This window comes from Chenopodium album, chromosome 8 (assembly GCF_948465745.1).
Source record: "Chenopodium album chromosome 8, dcCheAlbu1.1, whole genome shotgun sequence".
NCBI lineage: Eukaryota > Viridiplantae > Streptophyta > Magnoliopsida > Caryophyllales > Amaranthaceae > Chenopodium > Chenopodium album.
The window spans coordinates 72,605,562-72,624,023 of record NC_137841.1 but is presented as its reverse complement, the minus strand read 5'-3'; the positions used below and the strand labels follow the sequence as shown (position 1 = coordinate 72,624,023).

The following is an 18,462-nucleotide window of genomic DNA, read 5'->3' as shown; positions in this document are numbered from 1 at the left end:
AACAAAAACAAGTAAAAAAAATATATATAAAAAAAAAGAAAAAAAAAAACCCCCACCACCACTAGCCACCCCCAACCACCGTGAAACCCTAACCGTTCCCCTAGCCCCGCCAAAAACCGGTCGGCCGCCGCCATAAACCCCTGAAAATCGGCCGGAACCCCTTAATACTAAAAACCACCCCGCCGACCAAAACCTACCCCCGAAATCACCCAGTGACCCACAATCCCACCCCCGAAACCACCATAGCCACCACCCTGAAAAACCCACCTAGCCGCCGTAAACCTGTCGAAACCCCACACTGCCGTCGAAAACCCCACCCAGCTAGGCAACTACCGATAAACTGTCAAAAATCACCGACAACTTCATCCCAACATCCCTCCAGCCCCGAAAATTCCCACCCAACCTCCATAACCACCTCGAATATCCCCACCCTAGCCCCGAAACCCCCCCCCCTAAATATCCTTGGTTCCGGCCGACCATTTTCGAAGGTTAAGGTGGGCGGCCGCCCGGGTTTTGGTGGTGGCTAAGGTAGGAGGTAGGGTTTCATGGTGGCGGTTGGTGGCTAGGTTTTTTATTTTATTTTCTGTATTTTTGTTTTTTTTTCTCTTTTTTTTATTAAAAAAATGAAATAAACCTATTACATATTGACACATGGCATATAACCTACAAAAATCTGTCATTAACAAGTCAGGGTCTAGTAAAAGAAGATGACATGCAAAGGTGGGATTGTCTCGTAACAATCAAAAGGTAGGATTGTTATTGTCAGATCACGCAAAGGTGAGATTATTTATTTCTATTTTTCCTAAAAACTAAACAAACTGTGCATTGCACGGATAAAAAAAATGATATAAGATATTGAAAGGCTTATCACTCTAGTGAACTCTTCATTAGACAGGCATTAGGAAGACCGATACATAGAACAAGGTACTAGCATTCTGCAACCTTCTCGAGTAGTAGAAGCAGCCATTGAAGAAGAAGAAGAAGCTATTTCAATGGAGGAAAAACCCAAACTACTCATTCTCTACGCTTCTCAGACCGGTAACGCCATGGACGCTGCTGAGCGCATCGGCCGTGAAGCTGAGCGCAGATGCTGCCCTGTCTCTCTCTACTCCATCGACCAATTTGATCCCGTAATTTTCATCTCTCTTTCTCTCTCTTATTTCCTTCTGTTCTTCAGTTTTATGCTTTCTTTTAGCTGCAATTGGTTTGTTAATTGCTTGATTGTTGAATTGTATGTTGAAATTGGTTAGATATTTTTTAAAACTATGTCGATTGATTGATTATTGACTGATCGTAACCCTAGCTTTTGTTAATGTGTTAAAGTTAGAATTTTGTTTTAATGTAGTTATTGAATTATTGATTTTAGGCACGTAAATGCATGAACTATTTGCAGAATATTCTGTAATTGGGTAATTAATGGTAATATGTGGTTGATTAAGGAAAGTTTGATTCTATGAAATGTTTGGTTAATGAGTTATTATTACTCTGTACATGAGATTGCCTGAACATTGATATTGGGCATAGACTCAATTCAGAACTTTGGGAAAAATCATTGCCTAAGTGTGTGTGCTCGAGCGCGTGTGATTCTTAGACTAATAAGTTTTAAGAGTGGAATTTCAGGTTTAGATAACTTAGTGATTGCTATATTCTTTAAGTACTATGACATTATTAGTGTATATTCTTTGATGTATAATTGTTTCTTGTCATAGAGCCTGCTGCCGAGTCAAAGAGCTGTAATTTTTGTTGTCTCTACCACAGGTCAGGGTGACACTCCTGATTCAATGAAGGTTAGTAGCAAGTGCAGAACATTGTTCTGAGTTGAGAGTTTGTATTTTTTTTGTTTCAACGACTAATGAGTAATCTGGTTGGAAAAAAAAAAATTAAAAATTTAGGCGTTTTGGAGGTATCTACTGCAAAGGCACCTTACTCAAGACTGGCTGGAAGGAGTACACCATGCAGTTTTTGGATTGGGAGACTCGGGATACCAGAAATACAATGTAATACTTCTAGGGCTCTCTTTATCGTTGGGGAACTACGGTACCTCTTTCTCTCTTGGTAGGATTCTTGGCATCTGCTTATGTTGTTGTATATCTAGTTTTTTATTCTAGCCTATGTAGCACGTGTCATACTGCTTAAAAAGGTTACCATGAGTGGGACATAAAGGAGCATTCCAATGGGTGTTATCATTAATATATCGACATCCCTAATGAACGTACAGTCCATTTCTAAAGTAGGCCAATACATTAAGAAAAGAACTTCCTACATTCCTACTTATGCCCATGTATAAGATAGATTAGATTAAGGAACCAACTTGTGTATCTGCTAACTATTTTCTATTTGTATGTTAAACATTGCCTTTAACTGCTCTCATTCAATGCCTTCAGTCTCTATGATAATTGCACTTTGAGAGTCAGATAATCCATTTTCAGGCATTGATAGGAACCTTATTTTCTTTTGTAGTTTGTTGCAAAGAAGCTGGACAAAAGGCTTTTGGGTCTTGGTGGAACACCTATTATTGAAAGAGGTCTTGGAGACGATCAGCATCCTTCGGGGTAGGGTTGGATCGATATCATTTGTTGATTCTAAACTATACATCTATCTCTCTATGACTGATCAAGTTTTTATACCTATCAGATCATGTCGTCCATGTTATGCTCATCTTGTTGCATCATCTCAAATTGTTAATTTTCACAGCTCGTAGCTTTACTGTGACTCATTCAGTCTATCTATTGACAAAATTTCTTCCTTCATTGATAAATGATAGGTATGAGGGATCTTTAGATCCTTGGATGTCTTCATTATGGAGTTCATTGAATCGTATATATCCAAGCCTCTTTCCAAATGGGGTAGATGTAGTTCCGGATATGAAACTTATGAATCAATCTAAAGTTTCTGTAACATATCATGTCAACGATGTGGCAAGTTTACTATACTCAACTTCTTCAGGTAACTTGTTTCGCTTAGCTTTAATCTTTTTAGAGTTTATTTCCTGTCTCAATCTAATATAGTTCTCTGCTCTCCTGAGTCCTGTCTCACTCAGTTCGATAGTTAATATTCATTATCGCTGAAGCTTTGAAGGTTTATGGCTTTATAATTATTTTCATAACATAATGCTTCCACAGTATAGGAGTCATTGTTTATTTGGTTGTTTTTTTTTTTTTTTTTCCAGATTTTGAGTCCAGGGCATTGCTAATTGAAAGCGCCCGCTTGATGTCTCCCGCTAGATTTCCTGCAGATAAGAGTAGGCCTCAGTGCTGGTTAAAAATGGTATTCCCACTTCTATTTTCGTCTGAATGTAAATGTAATATGTATAATTATTCTCATGGTGATGAGATATTCTAAAAGGATCTACGCCTAGTGGACTATGCCTTTTGGATTGTATGTTGAATTTGGTTTCTTGTAAGATCTCTTTTTGGTATAGGCTATAGACTATTCTTGTATGTTCGATGTCAGAGAGCTTTATATTCGTCCTTGGTTTTCTTCTCTTTTAAATTTGTTATTGCCTTCTTCCAACAGTATTTCTAACCTACAAAAGGAGCCTGGAAAAGGTTTAGTAAGAAGTATGTTAAACATCTCACACTACAGAATAGTTTGGGTAAGTATGGAGATATAGTATCTGTAATAGACTAATAGTTAGAGTGGAGGAAATTATGTGTACATGCACTTGCTGGAGTTTTTGTATGGGGTTTATTTTTTTATTTTTTATTTTTTATTTTTTTTATTATTATTATTATTAAGTTTCTTATTTTACTACTTGATTGGTTGTATTTTTTTTTTTTCAGACAAGAAATTGTTCACTAACACGAGAAAGCTGTGGGAGGGATGTCCGCCATCTTGAATGTGAATTTCATTCAAATGTAAGTTTAATTAAAACAATACTTTGATTAGCAAGGTAGCCTTAGTATAAATAAAGGGTTTCCTTGTTGAAGTAACTCAATCATATTTCAGGCAGTTGGATATGAAGTTGGCGATGTGCTTGAGATACTTCCATCTCAAAATCCTGATGCAGTAGATGCATTCATACGTCGTTGTAAATTGGACCCTGAAGCATTCATCACAGTATGTAATTTTAACCACTTAGGTCCTTTTGTTTATTTATACTTTGTGAACTTTGAAGATGGAAAATGAACTTTAAGCTGTTACAGAGTAAATATTCATTTTCTAGGAAGTGGAGAATGTTATTTGGTTAAACATGGGGCCTAGGTAAGCATCTTCCTCCACATTGTGGGAACTGGAACCTCCTAAGATATGCCACTTCCCATGCTTTTGTTAGCCAAATAATGTCACACTCTTCCACTTCCTACGAAGTTTTACTTCCCATGAGTTTTGGTGTTAACAAACAAACACTAATATAGGAGTGCAAAACTAAAATAGGTTGTGGCCGTCATAAACTTAAGTTTTATGACAACTTAGTTGCTTGCCCTTGAAAATGAACAATAGAAACTGATTGGTGATTTTATAATTCCAGCAGAAAACGTTTAGATATATCTAGCTGTACTGATGCAGTCCCTGCCTTGTGTCTATGAATAAATGGAAATATTATCATCAATGCAGGTTCAGTTGAGAGATTCAAGCAATGCTACTGCTGCTGCATCTAGCGTGCCCATCAGACTAAGAACATTTGTGGAGTCGACCATGGATGTTGACTCAGCCTCCCCCAGACGTTATTTCTTTGAGGTACTAAAAGTTCTGCCTGGAAGTTGACAAATGTTTGCCCACTGTCATTCATTTTTTGAACATTGTTTCCATGCCTTGTAATTAGTGCACTGATAGGAATGCTTTAAAAGAGCACTGGTGGGATTTGGTTTTCTGAAAAACCCTTAAGAGTGTGAATCGTTTATATATTCAGTCACCTTTCGTGTTTGATAAGGGTTTTATCTTGAATATCTGAAAGTACATTTCGATGCAGGCCCCTACTTTATATGTAATCTCAGACATAAGGCTACATTTCTATAACTGCAATTATAAGGCTGCATATTCCCTTCCCTTCCCAAGGTAGTGGGGAGCCTCTTTAAAGGCATCGGGTTAATGCTGGTGTTAGTATTAATTATTTTGATAGGTTCTAAATATATTGTGTTGCAGGTGATGAGTTACTTTGCCACTGCTGAGCATGAAAAGGAAAGACTGGAATATTTTGCATCAGCAGAGGGCCGAGATGATTTATATCAGTATAACCAAAAGGAAAGAAGAACTGTCCTTGAGGTGAGTTGTTTCTTTTGTTCTTTAGCTCGGAAGCAAACTTGACATATCCCTATTGTCTAATATCTCTACAATTTCTTCCACGAGTATTTTCATAAACTTAGTCGATGGATTTTAGGTACTGGAGGATTTCCCATCTGTCCAAATGCCATTTGAATGGTTGATCCAGCTAACGCCCCCTCTGAAAAGCAGAGCCTTTTCCATTTCTTCCTCTCCTGTCGCTCATCCTAATGAAGTGCACTTGACCGTGAGTGTGGTGACATGGACAACACCATATAAGAGGAAAAGGTCTGGTCTCTGCTCAAAGTGGCTTGCTGCACTTGATCCTCAACAAGGTGTTTGCTCCATCACTTAATCGTTTAAATTGATTATGACTTATTTGTCAAGACGTAAAATGCTAATTTTTCTAAAATTATGTAAATAGGGGTTTTTGTTCCTGTATGGTTCCAGAAAGGGCTTCTTCCCGTCCCATCTCCATCATTACCCCTTATTCTCATAGGACCAGGCACAGGTTGTGCTCCTTTCAGAGGATTTGTAGCAGAAAGAGCTGTCCAGAGTCAACATGGTCCAACTGCTCCCATTCTCTTCTTTTTTGGTTGCCGGAATAAAGAAGATGATTTCTTATATAGTGATTTTTGGTTGCTCCATTCACGCGATGGAGGGGTTCTTTCAGAAGAAAAAGGTGGGGGGTTTTATGTTGCATTCTCGAGAGACCAGCCACAGAAAGTTTATGTACAACATAAAATGCAGGAGCATGGGCAGAAAGTCTGGGATTTACTCAGTAAAGGGGCTTCTGTATACGTTGCTGGTTCCTCAACCAAAATGCCTTCAGATGTTATGTCAACTTTGGAAGAGATCATTAGCAAACAAAGTGGGGTTCCAAAGGAAGCTGCTGTGAGATGGCTCAGGGCATTGGAGAAGGCTGGTAGATACCATGTTGAAGCATGGTCCTAAAACATCATTACTTCCTTTTTTTTTTTTTTTAAATAATAATACTTCATTATTAACCTGAAAAAAAAAATAAATAAATAAAATTGCTTGGATACTGTTGAATTCATGTTTTAGCATTTACCATAGAACATTTTGTAATCAAGAGTATAATTGTATTCTTTACCAAAGCACCAAAAGTTGAAAAGTTAATGGAATGTACCCAAAGCACGTTGATCCATAACTTAGTTACGTCAAAATATATTTTCCAGTGCTGAATTTGAAGGTTATAATACACGAAATCGATCCACTATCAGAGATTTTGAGACGAGGTCTTGAAAAATCAAGTTATGGTATGGGATACATCCCAAGTTCATATAATGTTATATGTACTCATATAGCCAAATATGGTTAATAATTGGTTACATAAAGGGCCTTTCATTTTTGGACCCTTCAAAAATGTCGAAAATTATCCAAATCTAAAGTCTATAATCTATGCTTCTGAACCAATTTTGGATTTTTTTTTTTTTTTTTTTTTTTCACAATTGAATTGAATGAGGGTAATTTCTTTTTCAAGGTCATATAAATTGGTTTGGAACCATAACAGACCTATAGACTATCAATTACATTATACTAAAGGCGAAACTTAGAGAACACTTGGCAAAATATTCTAAAATGTTTTCCCTCCAAAACCACTTACCAAAAAAACTCATTGTAATTAAATTATGACTTTTAGTTTGTATAAAATCTAAAATAATGTCCTTTAATATCAAATTGCCCATTATAACTATTATATGTTTAATTAATTTCTTTCACAATATTTCATACTTTTTACTACTAAGTCTATTTATAATATTTATATCCATTATTTTTGGTAAAATTTATTGTCATTAGAATTATTTAACAATCGTGCATTGCACGGGGTTTAATCTAGTAGGTTTATAAAGTTCTAAGAATGAACTAGGTTCGATTACACGGCTGTTGCGAAATATAAGCATTTAAAGTCAAGATGTACAAGAGAAGATTCTAAAGAGTACAAGAGATGGGTTACCACTTACTCCCGAAGTCCTTTGGGAACCCCGTAAACACCTTAATGCATAACCTAACCAAGTCCACAAATGCTCCCCTTTAGCCAAAATTGAATGTTATATCAAAGCAATTTGAAGCCAATCACACAAATATTTTAATTAGGAAAACATTTTTTGGTGCTCCCAACTTCACGACCTTTGACTAACAGCTAAAACATGTTTGATGAGTGACACTATCCCTTCTCAATTGACAATTGTTGATGCCACTTATGACAATGTGTTGCACCCTTTCCTATACTTTGTGTTCACTTGACTACTCCATAAGGGCTTGTTCTCTTCAGCTTAATTTCAATTTAGTTCAGGTCAATTGAGCTCGGTTTAATTCAGTTCCTAACTTCCTTCTCTCACAAACATTTAAGTTGAGCTCATTTCAGTTCAATTTAACTCAGTTCAGTAAGTAAATAAAAACAGGCCCTTAGTGAAAAGTTCAAATGAAATAGTGTTGGGTGCACCTATGTTGTAGCCCGCATTATTGAGACTAAGTTTGCTTTAAAACGATGACATGAAAAAAGAAAAGAAAAAACCAGAAAACACCTCATGACCTCATTGAGAAAATTTCCTTATCCTACAAGTGATATATCTCAGTGAAACACCCCTTTCTCATCTCTCTATCTCCTTCTCTCTTTCTTCATTTTTTGAACTCAAAAAATGCTTTCAATGGCGGTTCAACCAAACATCAACGCCATTGTTAAACCTTCAACATACCCATCTCCAAAACTATCACTTAAACCCTTTAAAGCTCCCGCCTTTGCAAACCCAAAACCCTGTTCTTCTTCATCTTCATTTCCTCAATTGAACAAGAAATTGAGGAATTCCAGTTTTTCTCTCTCTGCTGCTCCTGAAACCATTTCTGATATCGCCATTGCTGGGGATGAGATTGACATTGAAGATGACTTGCTAGTCACCAAAGAGGTTAGGCTACTCTTCCCTCTTTCTTTCTTTCTTTCTTTTGTTTTATTTTTTGGCTGAATTTTAGCCTATGTCATGAAATTCTGTTATTCAATCTTTGTGTAATTGAAAATTTTGATGTGGGGTTTTGTCAGAATTCTGTTTTAGGCATGAATTGATTTTGTTGGGAGAGTGATTTTGATGCTTTGCTTGATTTTTTGTTATTCAAAATTGGTTTAATTGGAGATTTTGATGTGTTTGAAATATATATTTGGGTATTTTTGTAATGCTTGTTTGATTGTTTGTGATGAAGAAATTGAGTTTCATGTTTGTACTGTACTTAATCAGCAATTTTATATGATAATATTGAATGAATTACAGTAGGTTATGCTCGTGTATTGAGCTATAGTTAAAAATGCAGGTTGTTATTTCTGCTACCCATAAAAAAATACTTGTAGTTAATAATGAAGATTTCTTGTTGAACTAATAATAATTTATAATGTTCTTTGAACCTTTGATCATATCATATGCTTTGAAATTGGTATGCTGAGTATAGCATATTATTTGGTGAGTAGATTGTGTTTAAGTTGTGACTGATTTGATTTCGTCGTTATGCTGTCAATGTAGAAGCTCAAAGTGGCTGTGAAGCCAATGGATAAACCGAGGCTAGTATTGAAATTCATATGGATGGAGAAGAACATCGGCCTTGCCCTGGACCAAACCATACCGGGACATGGCACGATTCCATTAAGTCCCTACTACTTTTGGCCTCGGAAAGATGCTTGGGAAGAGCTCAAAGTATTGCTTGAGAATAAGCCCTGGATATCTCAGAAACAAATGATCATTCTTCTTAATCAAGCAACTGATATCATCAACTTGTGGCAACAAAGTGGTGGTAATATTGCATCTTAGAGTACATGTTATATGGTATATTCTTGTTAGTAGGCGTGTGTTGTATCTCGTGTTTGTAGGAGTTCTCAACTAGAGTAATTGCTGCTACTTCACTCTTATATCTAGTTGATTGATCAAAGCCATCAAACATAAACATGCTATATTACTTTGAATTTATGTGTCTATTTTCTAAGGTTCAATTTTTGCAGGAACTTCTCTTTGATTTGTTCAATGCTTCTAATCGTGTTTGGTCATACCTTATACAATATCTGTTGATCAAACATGAATGTCTTATCACTTTGAATTTATGTGTCTGTTTTCTAAGGTTCAATTCACACGAGAAGCACACAGAAACTTCTCTTTGGCTTCTTCTACACTTCTAATTATGTTCAGTCATACAAAGTATGTCACCAAGTATTAGAAAATACATCCTTGTTTACAAACATAACTGTTTAAACAATAGAGGTATTATTATCATCAAACTGTTATTGATTTTTGGTATGTTCAGGAAAGAAATGGAGCGAACTTTTGAGAAAACTTAGCAAATGGAGTACTTCCTCTGTTCTTTTTTACTTGATCTGTTTCTTTTTTCACGCTTGCCAATACAAAATTTTAACGATCAATAACTTAAATTCTCCATAAGTAAAAATTATAAAAGTTATATATTATTATAGTACTTATTGAGACGAATCCAAAAAGATCATACATGAATATATTTTTCCTTACATATTATTCACAAAAGACGGTCAAAGGAGGGGTGGTGAATAGTGTAAAAGTCAAAGCGGGTCAAGTAATAAAGAATGGAGGAAGTATATGCTAAGGTTAAAACCTGTTAAGATTTTGATCTTATAGATCTCAGTGTTTAAAAAAAAAAAATGATTTCACTAGTAAATACGAAGTAACTGAAGCTATTAATGTTTAAGTTGTGCATTAGGATGCATAAAGCTTAACTTGTTGCAAAAACAAAGAACGGAAGAAGTATTTAGGATCGCATTATATGAACAAAACAGATGGCTAGACTAAGAGGTACTAAATTATATGGTTATTATTATTATTATACAAAAATTTACAAGTATTTATTGATTATCATACAAGAACATAAAATTATTAAAACACCATGATAGCTTTTGCTTCATATAAGATTGTGGTTATACTATACAGTTTCACGTCCAAATGGTGGAACTTCCACAGCTGCATAGTTATCCTGTTCCGAGTGAGATCAACCATAGAGAAACCCCGGCCCCTTTAAGTTGCAATGCGTTTCAACCTCGTTCTTTAGTCTTCGATCACGTTAAGGAACAGACCAAATTCCTTATCTTAGGAATGGAGTTATTATGAAAAATAAGATTAGCCCTGTTTTTTGCCTTCGAAGGTTTAGTCGGAAATGCTGTACATGCATATTTTAGGAATGGAGTTATTATGAAAAACATCTCAGCATAGCTGCAAACTGATGCCATTGTTGGATGCAATTTCCCTAAGAAAGCTCGTTTGGGTTTCCAAACTCGGTCTTCTTCTTGATAGCTTCTGTATAATCTGTAACAAAAATCAACAACGTACTTTAAAATTAATCAAAGCTTATACCATGCACCTAAGAAAACAGAAAGACATATACAAACCACAGTATAAGATATAGCACGTATGAACAGCCAAAGAGAATACTTTGGCTAAACCCTTAAACATATATCATATGTGAAATTAATAGTGCTAATTACCTTTTCATTGACACCAAAATTTCTAGGAGAATCAAGTGATTGAGACACAAATTCCTGCCCAAACTTTGAACTGAAAAAATCCCGGATGTGCAGTAGTTCAGGAAAATCTCCAAACCTTGAAGACGCGTAAATTAAGCTTCCTATGGCCTCCTTTAGATCATCAGGGCATTCTCTGAAACAACAAATTACATATATTTAGCAAACAGGACAACAATAAAGCTTGAGCAAATTCTTGTAAAGAATATACAGTATTATTCCATTGATTACAAATCATAAAACAGGAAATATATAAACACTAACTTGTTTTTTTCAATCAATGACATGTTTTGCTTTAGAAGATGGCAGTAAGATTCTATCATGTCAAAAGCATCCAACATGTTCTTGCTCTTCATCACATGCTCAACCTGTTGATCAGATGAAGATTGTTATAAGACTAGCTCATAAATATGTGTTAACGATCAATAAATCTAAAGAACTACAACTTCCGTCCAAATTCAGTTGTCATATTAAAATCACGGTATACACCATATCAACGTGACAGTTAATTCCAGACGAAGGGAGTAGTTCTTGGGGCATCCAATATTAGTAAGAGGTAGCGTAATTAGAGTAGTACTCGAAGAAGAGCTTGTTCTTGATGACCGAGGTTGAGGAGTTGGATAACATCGGACTGAGAAAAGGAGAAGAGTGCTTGTTGCCGGTTCTTGAGATACGAGTTCCTAGTGATAGCATGCTCTAGCAAACTACTTAACTTGGAAGATTTTCTTCCTAGTAAAATATCCAATGCTTTTCCCATGTTGCTTTCGAGTTTTGATAGACTTTCCTTGTGTTCAAGAGCTTGGTATGTTATATATTGGGAGGATCAAAAGCTATATATATAAGCATGGATCATTCTAGGATAATAGAAGCGGGTCAAGGAAGAACAAACTGGGTCAAAATTGAAGGGGACTTTGATGGTTTCAAGTGAGAGGGTGCCGTGAAATTACTTAGGGTATAAATAGTAAGAAAAAGATGCCGATTTTTGAACTGCCATTGACCCTAAAACATTATGACCATGGCATAGTATATCAACAAATATTCAAATTGATGACCACCAATTCATTTTTCGTGGCGGGTTCTACATGTTTACCGGTTAAAAGTTGTCCTTCTTGAAAATAATAGTCACATATACAATTTTTAAAGGTCAAAAGTTGTCATGTTTTATATGAGTAGAATGCTTTGAGTAGTAATTTAAAATTGAATCACAAAAAGAAAAGAGTTTTAAAGGTTGAATAATGAGAAATAAAATGAGAATGATTCAACAATTATTAGTTGTCTTTGCAATAGAATAGTTTTTTTTTTTTTTTTTTTTGATTTTTTTTTTTTTTTTGTACTTGGTCAAGTAAAGCACAAAATTGAAGTACAAATCCCAGTTTAATAATGGTTCCAGAACACCAATAAGGATTTATTAAACTTGATTTTGTAAGTAACACCATTTCACATAATTAATGAAATAGTCTAGTCAACTACTCCCTCCGTCCTTTGAAGATTGATTGATTTATGAGTATGTCTTTAAAAAAGAAGCTTAAGTATCATGCTTAATTTATCATGCTATCAGTGTCGCTTTTTACGAATCGAATAATTAGGTTTTGGCAAAATTCTTCAATAAAGTTGGGGGATAAAAGGCAAGGTTCCTTGTTACCAAGAAAGTGAATCTGCTCAAATAATGGCTTAAGAGAATCGTATTCAAAGTGGGTCTATCCGTCTATAAATGCTCTAGAAACCCGCTAAATCCCCACAATTGTTCTTCTCCAAGCTGTTTATTGCCCTGTGGAAAAGACGCCTAAGGTTATTCCATAGGTTGTGCCAATCAGGATCGACGAGATGAAGCCAACTAGCCAAGTATGATTTTACAAACGACCATAGAGGAACAAACATGGGCACCTAAGTTAATGATGATGGAAAAGCAAAAGAAAAGGAAAAACAAAATTCTTCACTTGGCTTAAGCTATATTTTATGAGATAAGGCAAATCAAAGGTTTAAATGGTACATAAAACTGAACAGATTAACATCTAGCCGATTTGATATATCCCAGGTTTGCAACTAATCCAAATAACCATCTCACGCGCCCGACAATTATAAACGCAAATCTTCTATTGGCACGCAATAAAAAAAAAAAGGAGTATGCCGAACGATGAGAATCGACACAACCCACTTAAACTCAGGAAAGGCCTTCATCATCCTCGTTTTCAAACTCGTCCATGTGGTCTAGGAGATAGTTAGCAGCCAGCTCCTCATTCTTGTTGCAAGCAAAGTAGACTTGTAGGACGGTGGCCCGTCTAAAGCCCATACCTTCAAGCTGCAACACCCAAAAAAATCATAAAAATAGGCAGAGTCAGAGCATTGAATACTACTTAAATCATTGGAAACTATAAACCCTGGCCTATGTAAACTACCTTCTGATTAGTAAACAGAAACCAGTGAAAGAATAAATTGTTCACTTTTCATCACATCCCATTACAGTAAAAAATTCTTCAGCAACAAAGAGAGGAGAGAGAGGACGAGGAAAGGTGGGGAAAATGAAATCTGCATGTGGTTTGAATGAGGCACATGTGTCTTGCGATGACAAGTTACAACCCAAAACAATAGACGAATAATAAGAAGTTCAATAAACAGAGTACAGCAATAGTCACAAACCAAAAATGATTCACTTTCCATGATTCAGTTTCTAAAAAAGCCATGTACCACGATATCCAAATTTTTTCCTAAAGGTCATAACAGATGGTGCACATAGATTATTTATAATATCATACTTTCTATTTACATAGGACACACAAACTTGTTACTTCTACAAACATCATAAAAAAGGTTAGGCAATTATAGTTTACCAGCTTTCTGATCACCATAAGTTGGTTTACATGAGATGTAAAATGATATAACAAGCAGGTAGTAGCAAGTGAGCTTTTAAATTTTTTCTATCTTTTAACTGCTTAATCCATATGAGCCCCAACATTATTCAGAACACTTATGCCAAAAATTTAAGACCCATCCTAAATTTCACTGACACATAAAATGAAGCATAAACCTCTTCAGTTCTATTTATGACATATTTTCACAATGTAAAAACATAATAAAAGGAAAAAAAAACATACGCGTTCAATGGCTTCACGTTCCTCTGGTGTCACAGACACAGTCGGTGGCATTGAAGAGGCTAACTGCGAAAGAAGGTTCCTGCTCCAAACATATAAAAATAGTCAGAATCTATTAGATCTTCAGAATGGAAAAAATAGTGAAGATCTATAAATACCCTTCCCCTCCTTCAACAGGTTCGTTAATCAGGCGAAGAAAATCAGACTGGTGTTCTTGAATTAGCCGCATCAGTTGTGGATTCTGCTTCCCCAGTTCTTGAAGCATGGGCTGGACATGGTCGAAAAAACATATTAAACCTTACACAATAAATTCATATTTTTTAAAAATACATTACAAACTGAATACTAGAGCTCACCTGCAATATCTGGGGATTGGCTTGCACCATAGCTCGCAACGCTTGAAACTAAATCGAAAACATAATGATTCAGGATCAAGGAATTACACAATTAAGCAAATATACTAACATATATTGACTATTACCTGCTGACTATTACGGAGAAAATCCAATGAGCCAGCGCCAGCATTTGAACCCACACTGGGAACACCCTAGGTGAAAAACAATAACAAATGATGATAATAGAGGATAATTATAGACCAGAAATTATAGTACTATTTAAAAACTAACACATATGATAACCCATTGGCATACCTGTGGAAAGAGATCCAATGGACTTGCATTAGGGCCACCACTTGCTGGTACAGCTGCCTGAGGAGCCTGACCAAGAGGGTTCTGAGCAAGAGGATTACCAGCCGGAGCAAGAGGATTTGCAGCCTGCGCACCAGTAGTAGCTGCAGGAGTTCTGGCCACTGGAGCAACTTCAGCTTGCTCAGGAATTCCCTAAAAATGACAGACCAAGATTTTATTTCAGCATGAATCAAGGAGAGAAAATAGTAACCATTAACATGACAGTAAATCATGCTGCATCAATTGGGGAAAACAGCTTTCCTGTAGATATATAAAGAATAAATCAAAAAGAAAATTCCCAGCTGCATTATAAGAATCATATCAGAGTACAATTCATGGCACAATGCCGAAGCAGAAGATTCTTTATCAAAAGAACCAAATAAGAGGCACTACAGAAGTCAAATGAAGCAACAATGGATTGGCAAACATAATCCTGAACCATAAGATCTTTGCAAGAATTTTAGAATGAAGAAAGCACACTGTATGCTCGTTTATGAATTAAAGTGGGAGAGAGAAAACATCAAAGAAGAATCAGTAGTATATAGACATACAGAGTACAAATATTCGACAGCCCTCTCCGGGTTGTTATAAGCAGCGCGTAGAGCACGAACAACAGTATCCCTATCCCAACTTCCTCCACCCATATCAAGAATTTGCTGAATGGTGCTCTCCAAATTGCTTCCTGCAACTAAATTAGACGCAGCCTGGCCATAGACATTTGCATCCCCTCTGCATACAAGTAGATAAGTTAGTGTCACAACTTAGTTATTTTGATGGAAAACACTGCTGAGAAGGTCTAAGAAAGGGTTAAAACTCACGAAGCAGCAGCTGCAGCAGTCACGGCAGCTGCAGCAGCAACGGCAGCAGCAGCAGGCTCTGTAGCTGTCTGGGTCCTAAGATAACAGCATAACATTTGTAAGCACAGTAACAAAGAAAATATCATACAAGCCTAGCAACTTCTGGCATTTAATTAAAAAAAAAAAGGTACACCAAAGCCTGGAACTTAAAAGGAAAATACTTCAGGAACTTACTGAGCTTGAGGTGCAACCGGTGCAGGCACAGCAGCTGCAGGTGTAGGGGCTGTTGTGCTCGGAGGCTGAGCCTAAAAATATGAGCCACTTGTTATATCATAGGACAAACATTAAACTACAAAAAATAAAAAGTCAAAAATACCAGAAAGCAGATCACAAAAGCTAAAAGCAAGGCAGCTTCACCTACACCACGTCAAGTAGATGGACAAGACAAGAAGCATGCAAATTCACAATAATGACAATAATAACATTCGTACATTACTATACGCCACCATTCACTCACCAAGAACACCATAATATAGCTAAAACTCTACAATCTGAATCTTTAAAGCTCCCTTAGACAACCCCCTCTACATGTCAAATTGTTAACTTTGCCAAAGAGGAACATTCAGCAGCCAATTACAGAATCAAACCATCAAGGAAAAAATCTTATCACTGCAACAACTATAGCCATCAAAGCAAGATATTGAATATATTTAGGCCCCATTCATGTTTTAATGAAGACAAATGGGTGAGATTTACTCGATACTTAACAAAAAACATAAAAGTTTCCTTGACAACATGATATGTAAATATAAATCAGGTAATGTTAACTATGTCATCACACCACTTTATATAATTTATTGGCTAACCTGAGTAGCAGGTGCTGCTGACACGGAAGAAGCTCCAGCTGCAGCTGGCTTCTGCAATTAATAATATATACATAAAAGAATAACCATTAAATTTCAAGCTAAGTCATACAGACACCACAGTTAGCATGAAGCATTTTGGGATGTCCCAAATTTAAGTTAATCCCTAATTTTACAAAGCTTTTAATCTCTTATGCTAAATAAGTAGGAAATTACCCATAGATGCTGATAATTATAAAAGATGGATTAACAATTGACCAGTTTAAACAAGCGTATTGTAATAATTCAAAACTACCAATCTTAATCTTTATCTCTCTCACATGCCACCTAGCAGTGATGCCACAAGAAATTCTTTTCATACAATTATAAGCTAAAAATAATATTAAAAATTCCAAAATTATACTTAAAAAAAATTGAATTGGACAGTGAAGGGATGTTCAAAATAAAAATAAGAAATACTTTAATGATACTAAAGGTACTGCATTGAGCAACGGACTGACAGAATAGACCACAAGTCTCCAGCAACCATAATAAAAAGTATTAAGTTTGGCAAGGGGTCTTCATAGAACAACAAACACCGACACTCATGTAACATTCAACAAGGCCCCTAAACCTAAGGTAAGACTATAGGGTGAAGAATTATTATTATTCAACAGAATTCTCTATCATGTTTGTGAATTGTGATAATACAACTAAAAAAAATAGCACTAATCAAGACAATTTCAACAAGCATTTATACCGATAATGTAAGGAGCCTACCTTACTTAACATGATAACAAGAAAACTGTTATCAGCAACTCCATTTTCTCCCAAAGTTGTTTCATCTTTAAGAACCTTTCCCTGGTGGATGAGCATCTGTGAGGTAGCAGGATAGACATCTGCACCTTGTGCTTTCTCAATACTTTGCTTTACATTTGCAACCTAAACACGAAATTGGTGGTCAAGACCCAGCAAAAACACAAAAAAATTGCGCCTCATATCAAATCCAAAGACAAGAATAATAGTACAGCTTATCCATTCACCATAAAACATAACCAAAAAATATTAGAACTTTACATCAAAAGCTTAAAACACACATTAATAAACAACCAGTTATCCTAATGCAATACACAAATAACCTATGGCTCAAGAACATCAAGAAAGACACCACAACGAAACCGTGCTCTGGACTTCCTCAGATGGAAAATTTAACTTAATTATACTACATTGTAACCCAAAAACTTTCTCAAACTACTGTTCATCACAATAAACATCCACGGCTACATTGACATGCTACCAAAAACAACCCGTTACGACCACTCGTAGAGGTAATTGACGGTGATTCGCAATACACGACATTAACTAAATTCCAACACTCCAATCATAAGACATGCAGATACATCTAGCCACAAATCAACACAGTACGATATCCTAACTCGAAATGACAACAGCAAACTAAAAATCTTTCGCGTAAAACAACACCAAATATCCATAACAACACTTCAAAACCCTACCTTCTATCTCACACTCACAATCGCAAAAACCACACCAAAAATCCATAACAACACACTATTTGATTACTACTACCCTTAATTTCACAAACCAATAAACCCTAATCAAATCAATCAAAAACCCAAACATAAGCAAACACGCAATTCAATAAAACCTAATTCTCCCAACAACAAGAAACCCTTGAATTAACGAATTGGAACACTAATTAACGACGAAAAACACTAAACTCAAAAAAGAAAACCCTAAATTAGATCTAAACCAAACAAAATTCGCAAAACGAAATTGAGTAGGGTATTTTCAGTACGAAAACAATGAATAATCAAAACAACAAAAATCAAAGAAAGGGGATATACAGAATCATCGGAATTAGCTTCGATCTCGAAGTTAGTGCCCTTAAGAGTCTTGACGAAGATTTTCATCTTATGATGAAGGAAAACCCTACCGTCGTCGTCGTCGTCGTCGTCGTCGTCGTCGTCGCCGGAGGAGAGAGAGAGTTGGAAACGGGTTTTATTAGAGGAAAAAAATAAAAAGAAAAGATTTTCTCTCTCTAAAATAATTAAATTGAATATATTTATAGGCGGTGATGTCAAATGTGATGAGAGACTGTGTGGGATAGTGATTAGGTGATATACTTGCCTTGCGCAGTAGGATTCTTCTTATTTGAAAAAAATAAAAAAAAATAAAATAAATAAATTGAGAGGAGTTAACAAAAATTATCTTGGTATTTTCTAAAAAAAAATCTTGGGAAAGATAAATTTTCAGAGTAAAACTAAAAAATGAAAGAAAAGTTATCGG

The 18,462-nt window shown here is 35.8% G+C and overlaps 4 protein-coding genes across 4 annotated transcripts; 2 read left to right on the top strand and 2 right to left on the bottom strand.

Moving 5' to 3' along the window:
* The first annotated feature begins 876 nt into the window (after positions 1 to 876).
* On the top strand, positions 877 to 6,177 carry LOC145556575 (NADPH-dependent diflavin oxidoreductase 1-like). The gene is made up of 12 exons (XM_081618227.1): positions 877 to 1,130; positions 1,710 to 1,787; positions 1,893 to 1,997; positions 2,461 to 2,552; positions 2,765 to 2,946; positions 3,170 to 3,267; positions 3,783 to 3,857; positions 3,949 to 4,059; positions 4,555 to 4,677; positions 5,083 to 5,202; positions 5,318 to 5,534; positions 5,624 to 6,177. Exons 1-12 carry the CDS (start codon positions 993 to 995, stop codon positions 6,151 to 6,153), a joined length of 1,869 nt encoding a protein of 622 aa, XP_081474353.1. The 5' UTR covers positions 877 to 992; the 3' UTR covers positions 6,154 to 6,177.
* Positions 6,178 to 7,739: 1,562 nt separating this feature from the next.
* LOC145642299 (small ribosomal subunit protein cS23-like) lies at positions 7,740 to 9,197 on the top strand. The gene is made up of 2 exons (XM_081693423.1): positions 7,740 to 8,126; positions 8,730 to 9,197. The coding sequence occupies exons 1-2, from the start codon at positions 7,863 to 7,865 to the stop codon at positions 9,012 to 9,014; spliced, it is 549 nt and encodes a 182-aa protein (XP_081549549.1). The 5' UTR covers positions 7,740 to 7,862; the 3' UTR covers positions 9,015 to 9,197.
* A 414-nt stretch (positions 9,198 to 9,611) lies between these two features.
* Positions 9,612 to 11,643, bottom strand: LOC145556574 (uncharacterized). Its single transcript, XM_081618226.1, has 4 exons — positions 11,319 to 11,643; positions 11,006 to 11,109; positions 10,706 to 10,877; positions 9,612 to 10,526 (listed from the first exon to the last, which is right to left on the bottom strand). The coding sequence occupies exons 1-4, from the start codon at positions 11,496 to 11,498 to the stop codon at positions 10,425 to 10,427; spliced, it is 558 nt and encodes a 185-aa protein (XP_081474352.1). The 5' UTR covers positions 11,499 to 11,643; the 3' UTR covers positions 9,612 to 10,424.
* A 1,012-nt stretch (positions 11,644 to 12,655) lies between these two features.
* On the bottom strand, positions 12,656 to 18,246 carry LOC145642298 (ubiquitin receptor RAD23d-like). Its single transcript, XM_081693422.1, has 12 exons — positions 18,021 to 18,246; positions 16,936 to 17,097; positions 16,180 to 16,230; positions 15,548 to 15,618; positions 15,335 to 15,409; positions 15,068 to 15,245; positions 14,481 to 14,669; positions 14,312 to 14,377; positions 14,187 to 14,234; positions 13,989 to 14,098; positions 13,834 to 13,912; positions 12,656 to 13,040 (listed from the first exon to the last, which is right to left on the bottom strand). Exons 1-12 carry the CDS (start codon positions 18,084 to 18,086, stop codon positions 12,903 to 12,905), a joined length of 1,233 nt encoding a protein of 410 aa, XP_081549548.1. The 5' UTR covers positions 18,087 to 18,246; the 3' UTR covers positions 12,656 to 12,902.
* Positions 18,247 to 18,462: the final 216 nt, after the last annotated feature.

Excerpts from the sequence above, each read along its gene's own strand:
- LOC145556574 (XM_081618226.1), bottom strand. The coding sequence starts at position 11,498 with ATGGGAAAAGCATTGGATATTTTACTAGGAAGAAAATCTTCCAAGTTA. Across the intron at positions 11,110-11,318 it reads AAGAACAAGCTCTTCTTCGA|GTTGAGCATGTGATGAAGAG; the intron begins GTACTACTCTAA and ends TCTGATCAACAG. Across the intron at positions 10,527-10,705 it reads ATTTTGGTGTCAATGAAAAG|ATTATACAGAAGCTATCAAG; the intron begins GTAATTAGCACT and ends TTTTTGTTACAG.
- LOC145642298 (XM_081693422.1), bottom strand. The coding sequence starts at position 18,086 with ATGAAAATCTTCGTCAAGACTCTTAAGGGCACTAACTTCGAGATCGAA. Across the intron at positions 15,246-15,334 it reads ACTGCTGCAGCTGCTGCTTC|AGGGGATGCAAATGTCTATG; the intron begins GTGAGTTTTAAC and ends ACTTGTATGCAG. Across the intron at positions 13,913-13,988 it reads CCTGTTGAAGGAGGGGAAGG|GAACCTTCTTTCGCAGTTAG; the intron begins GTATTTATAGAT and ends TGTTTGGAGCAG.
- LOC145556575 (XM_081618227.1), top strand. The coding sequence starts at position 993 with ATGGAGGAAAAACCCAAACTACTCATTCTCTACGCTTCTCAGACCGGT. Across the intron at positions 1,788-1,892 it reads ACACTCCTGATTCAATGAAG|GCGTTTTGGAGGTATCTACT; the intron begins GTTAGTAGCAAG and ends TTAAAAATTTAG. Across the intron at positions 4,678-5,082 it reads CCAGACGTTATTTCTTTGAG|GTGATGAGTTACTTTGCCAC; the intron begins GTACTAAAAGTT and ends ATTGTGTTGCAG.
- LOC145642299 (XM_081693423.1), top strand. The coding sequence starts at position 7,863 with ATGCTTTCAATGGCGGTTCAACCAAACATCAACGCCATTGTTAAACCT. Across the intron at positions 8,127-8,729 it reads ACTTGCTAGTCACCAAAGAG|AAGCTCAAAGTGGCTGTGAA; the intron begins GTTAGGCTACTC and ends CTGTCAATGTAG.